This window comes from Phoxinus phoxinus (genome assembly GCF_949152265.1).
Source record: "Phoxinus phoxinus genome assembly, chromosome: 2".
In the NCBI taxonomy this organism is placed as follows: Eukaryota; Metazoa; Chordata; class Actinopteri; order Cypriniformes; family Leuciscidae; genus Phoxinus; species Phoxinus phoxinus.
In genome coordinates this window covers 15,182,131-15,194,616 of record NC_136877.1, presented here as the reverse complement: position 1 = coordinate 15,194,616, position 12,486 = coordinate 15,182,131, and the positions used below count along the sequence as shown (strand labels likewise).

The 12,486-nt window shown below is 35.8% G+C and overlaps 1 protein-coding gene across 4 annotated transcripts in view; it reads left to right on the top strand.

Moving 5' to 3' along the window:
• The window catches only part of dennd4c (DENN/MADD domain containing 4C), a 71,152-nt gene that overhangs the window by 33,644 nt on the left and 25,022 nt on the right, over window positions 1-12,486 (top strand). For all 4 annotated transcript variants that reach the window (XM_079599708.1, XM_079599709.1, XM_079599707.1 and 1 more), the window contains exons 7-15: window positions 726-792; window positions 899-957; window positions 3,166-3,310; window positions 3,655-3,830; window positions 3,943-4,043; window positions 7,423-7,641; window positions 8,115-8,260; window positions 8,883-8,921; window positions 9,549-9,679. In XM_079599708.1, coding sequence (XP_079455834.1) covers window positions 726-792; window positions 899-957; window positions 3,166-3,310; window positions 3,655-3,830; window positions 3,943-4,043; window positions 7,423-7,641; window positions 8,115-8,260; window positions 8,883-8,921; window positions 9,549-9,679 — 1,083 coding nt within the window. The remainder of the gene's footprint in view (window positions 1-725; window positions 793-898; window positions 958-3,165; window positions 3,311-3,654; window positions 3,831-3,942; window positions 4,044-7,422; window positions 7,642-8,114; window positions 8,261-8,882; window positions 8,922-9,548; window positions 9,680-12,486) is intronic.

Sequence of the window (12,486 nt, the reverse complement as noted above, 5' to 3'; positions counted from 1 at the left end):
AGGCGCATCCAAAATAGTATCTAAAGCTCTAGCACTCTTCTTACTATTCTCTACTATTCTCTTCTTACTACTCTTCTTACTATCCTAAGTTTGGATGCGTGTCTCTAGTTCTGAAATCTTCTTCGTCAGCCTAACTGTCTCCTTGCATTTATCACATATAAATCCTATATTGCCGACAGAGAAGGCTATGGTAAAGCACGGTCATTTGGAAATACCGGGTTTCTACTGATACAAACCTTAATGCTAATCAGTGAAGTATCCCTTTAATGAAATATTTATAATCAAAATTTATCTTTCTCTGTCAACCATCTTAGATTTAGATTTATATATACTGGATTTATTTTTATTGGATTTATATTTACTTAGCTTGTCGCAATTCCTACCTTTTGTAAAAGCCTTTGAATCAGGAGTGTGTCTATAAGGCCTTAAAATGCAGCCTACATAGCTCACTACGGTTTGATTTTTTTTTTGATTTTTTTTTTGTGTGAAAAGTGAACATCAGAGTTCACAGTAACTATTGCTGTTTATAACTGACCAGACATAATTAATGTTGACCAAGACATAATCAATGTTGTTAGGGATCAGTTTTGCAGCTGGGATATCAGTATATCTGTATTAGCAGTAAATCACCTATTCATGTTTTTTTAACAAAACTGTTAATTGTTTGACTGTGATATTGAGATACGAGTTGGGTTAACATTTACTACTTTTTTTTTTTTTTTCAGACACATATCCCACTTCATGCACAATGTCTCTTTCCCTTCACCTCAGAGGCCAAGAATTCTGGTTCAGGTGAGGACTGTCTATTTTGTTATAGATATGGATATATATATATTAATTTAGTTATTGGTTCTGTCTTCTGTAATCATATATTTGTTTTGTTTTTCCTTCCGACAAGCTGTCAGCACATGACACCTTAATCCTGTCCCAACCTGTTTGTACACCTTTACCATTAAGGTAAATTATTTCTGTGTGATTGAGAAATAGACATACTGTTGCTTTAGATAATGAAATATGAAACAAGTAGCATTTACTTGAATTTAATTGATTCATTTTTGTTTGGACACTTTTATGGGCTGCTTCCCACTGAATTTTATAAGATTATGGGGTCCCGTTTTGACATCACATTGCACAACTGACTATATACTTATTTAAATAAAGCACAGCCTTTGGGGTTTTGAAAAGTGCATTAATCCATTCCACGATTTTGCTTTTAGATTGATTGACAGATGCTCTGCTAAAGCCATGCACAGAACACAATGATACCTTTTATGTCATTATTAGAAGTGTAAACAGTATTTTCAGTTTATTATAAAACTATGGCAGGACACATTAGTTTTCTCTTCAAGTTGGAGTGGTGGTAGTTTTACTATCTAAAGATCAGAGAAGGATTGACCACCCAAAAGTGCAAATTCTGTAATTTAGTTTACTCTCCCTTGTTGTTCTAAACATATGCCATTTTTTCTTCTTCTGTGGAACATTATAGAAGATATTTTGAAGAATGTTGGTAACCAGTTTCAGTTCCCATTGACTTGCATTGTATGGACAAAAAACTAAAAAACTAAAAAAAACATGACTTTTACCATGAACTTCTCTGACCACTTAAATGAGTGTTCTAAGTAAGTGACAATGGTCATGAAACCCACAGTTTTGAGAGAGTTGCATATTACATCACACAATATTTTTTAATATTAAGGTGATTGTGCTCAGTGGCTAAACTGGAGTTTTCCATGGGGTGGCTTAGGCTACTTCATAGACCATGAAAGAAAATTAGTGTGTAACCCTAACTTAGCATCAAAAAAGTATGGATGAATCCTATGATTGCTGATTAGAGGTAGAGGTGATAATTCACATAACCAGTTTTTTAATGTGGTAGATAGTGTGGTCCACATTAGCTAAACATTCCTATACCATAAATTGTGACACTGTAACTGTTAATATTCTTTTAATATTCAGTGTTAATATACATTAACAATGTGTCGCACCAACGCACATCAAAACAAGAGGTGAAAAGAAATGTCAATTAGCATCAAACTGTCTGTAGCAAATTAAATTTTGTGGTGGTAGCTATTAGCCAATCAGATGTCAGTGCCATCCCGGACATCCATCTGGCTCCACCACTGAAGTTCCTGTAAGGCACCTTTAAATTATATCGACATCATTGCTTTAACAAATGTTTTGTATTCATAACTACTGTAAGTGTTACAGTGGAAGTCTATGGGGAAAGCATTGCATCAAGATAGACTTTAAAACGTTTTAAAAATTGTCTCATGAATGAAACATTATGCATGTCAACATGAGACTAGTGTGATAAAATTGCTTATTAACCTTGTCAGTGCAAAGTCATAGCCAGTAATCTAGCTTTCACACAATACATAACTATCCACAAATGACTGATTACATGGAGCGAACTCCAAACACTGAAATTACACTGGCAGCACATAATCAGAAGTTCTTCCTAGAACAGTAGTTCCACTGTTAAGGAACTATAATGAAAACTATAACTATAAAGTTTTAAATAATCGTTTTAATTCCATGGAAATAGGAAATTCCATATCACAACTGTAACGATAATGACACACAGGAACGCTATCAATGGAATCACTTTCAGAAAGAGTTTTACAGCTGATGAACAGCCTAATTAGAATCCTTTTAAAGAGATTCAGCATTTAAAGCGACAAGCGACATAACTGCAATATATGTTATTGTGCATTGGTTAGTTCTAAATAATATAGATATTGTTATAATTATTGTCTTTGATGTGAACGGTCTAGTAAAAAAGATTATTATTTAACATTACAACTCAAATAACATAAAAATGTATAACAAAAATACCATCTAAATAACCATTTATATTTTTAAACCCTCTGGAGTGAAGTAGGAGTGAATGAATATATAATAATATATTTTAAATAGTACTGTTGAATGTTCTCCTTTCAGAAGACTAGAATGAGGCATTTATATAGCGCTTTCATATGTGCTACTGTACACCCAAAGTGCTTTACAATGTCGGGGTCACTCCTCAAGAATGACAATCTAAACTTTATAAAAGTATGTGTATATTAAAATGTCTTTGTCTTTCTTCCACCAATTAAAACCACTTCTGGAAAATTAGCATCTGATTTTTTGGTTGACATTTTTTCTCTTCCTCTTCTCCATTCTCAGTGGAGCAGACTACGGTACACTGCTCATGAATCTGGGCCCAGAAAACTGTGCCACACTGTTACACTTTGTCCTGCTGGAAAGTAAGATCCTGTTGCACTCTCTGAGACCAGCTGTACTGACTGGAGTGGCTGAGGCTGTTGTGGCGGTGAGTGTTTGGTAAAATAAAATACTTGGGGGTAAATTCACTGAACAGTTGTGCCACTGTTACACTTTTACATCATTTCACTGAAAAACCGTTTGCATTTATTCTTATAAAGCTTTCTAAAGATTCAGGTACCCTGATCACAGTGGTGGAGTGATGCTGTATAATCCTAGTTAAGCATGTCAAATTATGGTAGTCTGCTGCATCCTACATTATCAGGATTGGAAATGACGTTGGAAAGTCAATTATATATATATTAGACGTGTGTGTGTGTTTTGTGTGTGTTTTATTATTTGTTATATTATGGAATAAATAGGACATCATCATCATTATCATACTCCTTCCAGATGATCTTCCCATTCCAGTGGCAGTGTCCATATATCCCTCTTTGCCCTCTGTCTCTGGCGGGGGTACTCAACGCACCATGTCCCTTCATTGTGGGTGTTGACTCTAGATACTTTGACCTCTACGATCCCCCACCCGACGTGGTCTGTGTGGACTTGGACACCAACACTATATACTTGTGAGCACCCTCAATCTATAAGAATTTACATTTGAGAATTTACTGCTCTATTTGTGTTTTTATTTTTTCTGCCTTTTTCCCCCCTTCATATTTGCAATGTGTTTTGTTTTAGGTTTGATGAAAAAAAACACAGTAACTGGAAGAATCTCCCAAAGAAGCCCTGCAAAAGTCTTATCAACTCTCTAGGAAACCTGCACCAGCAGCTTGCCATTGGTAAGTTCTCCTTTCACCTTTATAGCTTTTTTTTTTAAGGCATTATTATGATTTGGCCGTATTATGAATAGCGTTGGGTATCGTTTTTGTTTTGTTTTGTTTTTATACTGGTGCCAAATCAATATTTTTAAACCAGTACCGGTGCCTGAACCGATACTTCAACAGCAAAAAAAGAGCCTCACACCGTGTCCTAACTACACGCGATAAAAGGTATCTTTTCCATGTTAATCAGCGTTTTTGTCCTAACCAGCCACGACACGCGATGATTCTTATGGATCGGGGAAATAACATTATAATCTCGTTCACGTAGAGAAAAGATGCATGTAGGCTACACAGGGACTGTGAAGACACTGGATTAAACATAAAAGCAGCCCTCATAATAATCACAAATACACGTACATTTCTATAAATCTGAATTTATGAATGAATGGCTTGCTCTAACTGTTGCTCTGGTCTTCGTCAACAACACGCGCTTACACCCCCTGCTGGTGAGGTTGATTAACAGCAGATGGAGATTATGCTCGGTAATCTACTGCTTTTCCTGCAGATCCTGGATGTCAATGTTGAATTTACTGTCGAATTTGAACCACTGAATTTGTGGAAGCGAATTTATAAAGCGAAATAAAATGGACCGAAAATTGCCTGTTGAATATTATAGGTTGTATTTTTAAACAGTTTTAATATTTTGGAAGTGAAATATGAATATGGATTATTGAATTTTTATTAATAAAAATGTGTTTGAAATTGAAATATTCACAGCTTAAATATACAACCATGTTGGATTTCAGCCCATGAAAATGCAAGCCCTAAAAATAAAATGTATTAAAATGCAAGCATGGTTAATGCAATGCATATTTTTTTTCAAGTAGTGCAATTCAACAGGCTTTTTTATTTCAAAAACATTTGCCATTATTTTACTTCCATATATTCTACTTTATAGATTGTACAACAAACACAAAGTGTGACAATGATAATCTCAGGTACTGTATATGTGCTTTATTTAATGTTAAGCGTGTAATGTGACTTTGAATATCATTTAGTGCTCCCAGCTTTGTAGCTGTAAAAGCAACAATGGATAATTCACCTCAGATCTTGAAATTAAACAAATGGAAACAAGAACGTTGAAACTGTGAACAAACAAGTGTATTATTTGACAAAGATTGTTTTAGTAACTCAGTAGCCTATGTATTTGAATAATGTTTAAATGGTGTAATATTTGTGAATTTGATTATGTTGCCTACTTATCCATTTTCTTGCGATTGTGTCAAGATTGCTCTCTGGTGCTGTGCACTTGCCGTGAGACTCCGCCCACACGCTGTTCTGATTGGCTTTTGATTGATTTTTACTCATCTCGCAGTCGCGTCTAGTGTGGACAGACAAATTATTTGTCGCTGGAATCTTATCACATCACATCTGGTTAGGACACGGTGTCAAAACGATGGTGAATGACATTAAAGAACAGCTTTTTTTATTGAAAAAAATTAAATAAATTCTTCAAATTGATTTATATTAAACTTTAACAATTCACAATAAAAACCTAAGCCACCTAATTAAAATAAAATAATTTAACTCTAAATAACACTACAGTACTAAAAACAGCAAAGTAGTCTGTTCTTGGTATGCTACAAACCAGCTTTAAATTTCAGCAATTTTCTTCACATTTTTTGCCTTCTCTGGCAAAATACTACACCTCTCCTGACTTATTGCAGGAGAGCAATAAAATATCGTTATTTTAGAATGCATCACCTTAAATGCACTGACGCGAAATCCCTCATGGAAGAAGAAAGCCTTCATGTTTACAACTGTGACAATGAGCACTCAGGATCAACTGAAAGCTGGATTTTCAAAATTATGTGAAGTTTGCGGCTCCATTGTTGCAGTAAACTTGCACAACGTTCTTGAATTAATAATTTATTAGATGTACGCCAGTCTATTATTGTAGGGACATCAACTTTACATTTTCACGCTAAACATGACGTGGAACAAAACAAACTGTGATTGGTTGCGTTACATGTCAGTCCTTGGCTGATATTTTTATTAAGTGAATGCATTTAGTCATTTAAGAAACCTTTATAATGATCATGATTCATGTTAGTTGATCTTTAACGCACAATGAGCACCATGTTTAGTTAGCCTACGCACTGCAGTTCAGAGAATTGTATCTGTCAGGCTACAACATGTCAATTCATCCACTTCTCCCGAAATACATTAAAGTATGTGGCTGGTGAAGTGTGAGAAGAATAGAGTACATTTTATAGTTGCTGTTGGAAACTCACAAGCGAAGACCAGGAGACTTGGTTGTATCTTCAGCAGGATTCTTTATTGAGAACACGAGCTGTCGGTAGCTGCAGTCATCAAGTCTAACTAAGGGAACTTTACATTGTAGTTTATATACCTTTCAAGGGGGAGGGATGTACATATAGGTGGCAATGTGGCATGTAAATGAAGTACACAAGTCAACTCGTTACCTGATCTCATCAGCGAACCATAACAGTGCCATTCAAATGCATAGATGCTAATCCAATCAGCCTGACAGTTTCACCCTTACCTTCACATTATTATAGCTTAACTTGGGACAATGACACTTTTCAGGAGGTGCATAAAGACAAAAGGTTAATATCAGACACCTGGGTTGCTTGACTTAATCTTCTTTGAATCTCATCACCTATACCTCAAAATGTAAAACACAATGTACAGAACTTTCTCAGTTTATATACTATTGTATTGGAACCTAGATGTAACATTTTTTTTAAATTTGTAATACAACATTACCTATACAATGTGTATCTAAACACGTCATCATTTTTTAATTGAAAGGATTGTTATTGCCGCTTCCATAGACATCAGTGTGTATTTTACAAACTATAAATGTTGTTTTGCTAGTACTTGTGTATTTAAATGTCTATCTAAGATGAAACCGATTTTATGAAACCTAAAATAAAGCTTGTGTGGTTAAAAAAACACTGAATAGTTCCAAGTAGATGCTGAGCTCAGCGTCTCTCTGACTCTGAGATGTCTCTCTGGCTCAGCGCCAGCCAATGCGCGAATTTAGAAGTTGATGATCACACGATCTGAACGTTCTAATCACACCGGTGTGAATGATCGTACGCGTCAAATGGTTAACTATCGATCACATGCGCTGATGATGCTTCTTATGTCCGTTTTGGAGAACAAGAGGTTTGGAGGTTTTGTTTTGTTTGGAAAACAAAAAATATTTTAACCAACATCTGAGGCATTATAAGTGGCACTGAAATGAGGTACCGAAATCTCTGTTTTGATTCAGTCCGGTTACATACCGGTTACTAAGGTACCGGTTCCATATTGGTGCCCGGTTTCGGTACCCTACCCTAATTATAAATGAGCATTTGTTTCCATACAGTTCGGCGTGAAGCACTTGAAGGCTTGGCAGTGGAGATGACCCCTATCGAGGCAGACTTCACCTGGCATAAAAAAAAGACAGAGTTGGAGATGGAGATCCAAGAGGTGTTCCTGCGCTTTATGGCCTCCATACTGAAGGGCTACCGAACCTACCTCAAACCCATCACACAGGCACCTTCTGATAAAGCTACTGCTGCAGACTCACTCTATGACCTACAAGGTAACTCCTACGGCTGAGTAGTGGACCTGTGTAGTGACATGAGATCTTGTTTTTGTGTCTGAATAAGCTCCACATTAGTGTGGATGTCCTGTAGGATGTCCCATTGCTCCTCCCCTTTTTGTAATAGCCAATAGCTTTTAGTTTACATCTCAGCCATGAACAAGATTTGCTACTTTCAATTGCTAGTCAAGTGGTATCAGGGAGAGGGACATTTTTATTATAGAGCACATTTGATTGGTGACTTCTCTTGCAATCATGTTGTCCAACATGCTTGGTCCGTTTGTTTCCGCTGTTCAAGAACTACCTTTTAGGACTACATTTGCATACAGATGCTCTCAAAGCTAACAGACATGGACTAAAATGCATAGCAAGACATGTCTCTATATGTGCCTATGTAAAGTATAATTATTGCCAAGGTAATGAGCTACTGTAACTGATTAGTCATTGACTAATGCTGATGTCTCTTCCTTTAGGATTCTTGAAGAGCAGAGATCGTGCTCATCAGAAGTTCTACTCTCAGCTCACCAAGACTCAGATCTTCATCCGCTTCATCGAGGAATGTACTTTTGTCAGCGACAAAGACACCGGCCTGGCTTTCTTCGATGACTGCATTGGAAAAGTAAGATGTGCAAAAAACAGTGCACATATGCAGAATCTTATTCTGTAATATAATATAAAACAATAGAATAAAATATATTTTTGTTATTAGTGGTGCATGCTTGGGTATTATAACTGTTGCTCATACTTGCTTATACTAAAAGTTGGATAATAAAACAACCTGAAAAATTCCATAGATTTTCAGTGAAGAAAGAACCTGAGTCTTCCCTAGGGATCAGAATATAATGGAGACTTTAGGGGTGGACACCAAGCAATTTGTTAACAATGGCTCAGAACACCTTGGCAACTGTATAGCAATGCACTGGAAACTACCTAGAACCCCTTGCAACAACATTTATGAGTTTGTTAAAGTGTTAACAAATTCTTAAAATACCTGAGCAACCACATAACAACATGGCTACAACCTTGAGCATCCACCATCATACAGCAGCTTATAAGACACCACTAGGCAGCACTCACATTTTCTTTAGTAAATGTAAAAATAAATAAAAAATCTAGCTATAGAAAATGTGTAGAAGTATTTTAGTTTTTGAAGCACTAATAGGAAGCTTATCGTCCAATGGTAAGAACAGAGGATATAGAATTTCCTATGATTGAATTTGTTTCCCACATCTCTCTTTCAGCTTTTTCCTTCCGACAAAGGACCGGACAAGGGTACAAAGGTGAGCCGCTCCTTTCAGTAAGGTGTTAGTGTGTCATGCTTGATATCAGATTAGTGTTACGCCCAATATAAGGCAAAGCAAAGGAAAACACAAACTGCCCAGGATATGTTTAGAGTATAAACCATGATGGCAGCAGATGGAGCTGATGATTAATGTGGCCTCTGTTTTACTGACCTCAGCGCTGTTTTGGAACGGCAGTTTTAAAGACTTTAATAAAGGACATTAGTCTTAGTTCTACAGTTAAGGGAAATGTAGAAACAGATGGCTGTTACTCTTCCTACACTGAGCAACTGGTTTAGTGGAGTAAATAATTGACTCTGCCATCTGCTGTTGGGTGCATTGGCACATCATTTATCTAAACAATCTTAGCATGGGAATAATATGGAGAGAGTAATGGAAAATTCCAAGAACTGTCTTCAGGCTGACGGATAACACAAGCCAGAGTGCTTTGTTAAAAAGAAAAGCAAAAAAACTATTTTATATATATATATATATGTATATGTTGAGGATGTTGATCAGCATTTTAATAAAACTCATGAGGGTTTGAAAACATGACGGGAGGTTCATGTATAATACCCTTTTGATGGCAATACCTGTAAACGTTAAAAGTGTAACTGCATTGCACAGGTTGAAGGCGAGTCATCTGAGGACACCAGGCTGATGGAACTAGATGAGTCGCAGAAGAGCGAGCACACTGTCTTCGTCATGCCTCCTGAACCCCCTCTGGGCGATGGTCCTGACCCCCCTCCCAAATACAGGTACACACACATAGGGATGTCACAATAACAACATTTCAGTTACAATGTCACTGAAATCCCATGAGTCATGATATCAGGTTCAGTACCAGAGCAAAAATTAATATGCCTGACACTAGTGGTTCTCAACCTGCGGCCCGTCACTAATGCAAATGCGACCCATGATATGTCTACCACGTTTAAAAACTAAATACCAATTTTACTTTTTTTATTTTTTATATGTATTACAAAATACACTTTAACTTTTTTAAGACTGTCAAAAGGGTGTTATACATAAACCTCCCGTAATGTTTTCAAACCATTATTTATATATATATATATATATATATATATAGCTTTTCCTTTTAACAAAGCACTCTGGCTTGTGTTATCCGTCAGCCTGCTGACAGTTATTGGAACTTTCCATTACTCTCTCCATATTATATTATAAATAAATCTAAGTTTGAACTATAATGTTTTTTGTCATAATAAATCATTTTGGTGATCATATATTATTTTCTGACATGCCCAGACCTATTATGTACTGACGCAATTATGCAGTTAAACACTTAAAAGTGTTTTGGCAGAATTCCAACAGTCATCAGCAGCCATTATTTTTTGTAAAATAAGGGATCAAAATGGACAAATTTGTTATTAGATGAGAAAAATGAAATAAGGAACATACCAATTGAAGAAACATGCAAACAAGAATAGTCGTAGCATCAGCAGCAAAGGTAGAAGAGTGCTGGAAGAATAGAAGAATCAGTTTGCTGACAATGAGCGAGATGTGCTACCTTTCTGTTTGCTCTGTAGGTTTTACATATGCCCAGTACTTAACTACAATGTCAAAAGGCATTTAGAGACCACCCATGCAACATATGACAAGAAATATCCACCTAGATCTCAGGACAGAGCTCTCAAGATAACTAGTCTTGAAAAAATGCAATTGCTGAATTTATCTAGTACTTTATACAATACAGTAGGGCTGGGCGATATGGCCCAAAAAAAATATCACGATATTTTTTTTTATATCAGTCGATATCGATAATTATCGATAAATGTCAAATCTTTATTTATTTCAAGTTTAAAGACAGATTTGTACTCCTAAGTGAAAGCTGTAGAAACCAGAGCGTCGTGTTTTTAAACTACTCTTTATTGTCAGAACATATCATGACAAACACTTACCAAACAGGTGAACATTCACAAATCCGAGGTAGAACATTCAAACATTTGACATTTTTCCTTAACAAAATAAATATCTTTATTTCAGTAGTATTAGCTTGAGTTAGGATGCAGATTTACTATATACAATTTATGTTCATTAACAAAAACTGTAACATCTGTTAAAAAAAAGTAACAACATTATTTTTATTTGGTAAAATGTGTATGTAATATTCTTTAGTTCTATTAAAATTAACCATTGGTCATCCAGCATCATGCATTTAGATCATGATAACCACAGATAAAATGTAACTTTATGGTTTCTATGGTATTTATGAAAACCAGTAGCCTAAATACATTATTAAAAACTGTAATTATTCCATTAGTCCTTTAATACATTAATAATATTATACAATTCAATATATATATATATATATATATATATCCCCCATTTCATGATGCAGTTAATATTACTAGGCTAACGTTAAAGTAAATCCGTGGTAAATGATGGGAATGTGTAGACGGAAAAGCCTTCTGACTGTATCGTTGCGCACAGTGCTTCTCCTGTTCGTCAGCGCGGTCTCATCTGCCTTGAAACTGGTTTAAATCACTGAGACATTTGTGTTCTTCGCTGAATTCAAGCGCTTCTCACTGGATCTAGTGACCAAGACCGATCAGAGTAAACGCGTCTGCTCGAGTGAGCTCGCGCTCGCGCTGCCGTTTGGACTTTGAGCCGAGCGGATAAACGGTCCGTGTGGCGCGCGCGGTTCAAATGAGATTCGTTCCGCTTTTGGCGCAAAAAACATTATCGAACATTTATCGAACTCTTGATATCGTTTTATCGAGAAAAATTATATCGCGATAATTATCGTTATCGTTTTATCGCCCAGCCCTACAATACAGATTGTTTCAAAGCAGCTTCTCAGTAAACAGAAAAATAAGTGTTAAAGTTAGACAATAGTGTCATTATTCATCTCAATTTAGTTCAATGTTGATTAAATTTAGTTTAATAAGAGTGTCAATGTAGCAAAGTGTATCAGTTATTAAACAAATTCAGTTAATTTTAAACGGCTCTACATAAGGCAATAGTGTCATTATTCATAAAAATTAATATGATTCGGCTATAAAGCAGCTCTAAAGAAGTCAATCCACTAGGAGATAATCAATGCAAAACATCAAATGCTCAAAGATAAATATAAAAGATCCATACATGACATTAGAAAGATATATAGTGCTGAATGTATGGAAAATGCCTCATACTATGGGCTCATCTGGCTACAGAATAGCCATTAGCCTTTTGCAACTTTCCCTTGAGTACTTTTTTATTTATCATTAATATAAACATTCTCAAAATGGAGACTTGAACTAACAGTTAGAATATGCAATATGATCTTAGACCTGTGGAGTTCACATCCTCTTAGGGAACAGGAGGTAATTTGTATGCAAGAGCCTGGGAAAAGGCACACCTTCTGCAGTAAGGAAAGTATCCCTAAACTCTCAAGTCTTTGTTATGATTATGTCTACATCTGTGGGGATGAGACTCTTGTACCAGTCACACTGAGACATTTCAAATGATGAACATTCTGTGAAAATCACTTGCATTTAAGCAGATCCTTATATTTTGCATATAACCATTTTGAGTAAACCGTAACTGTTTTAATACAGTTAAT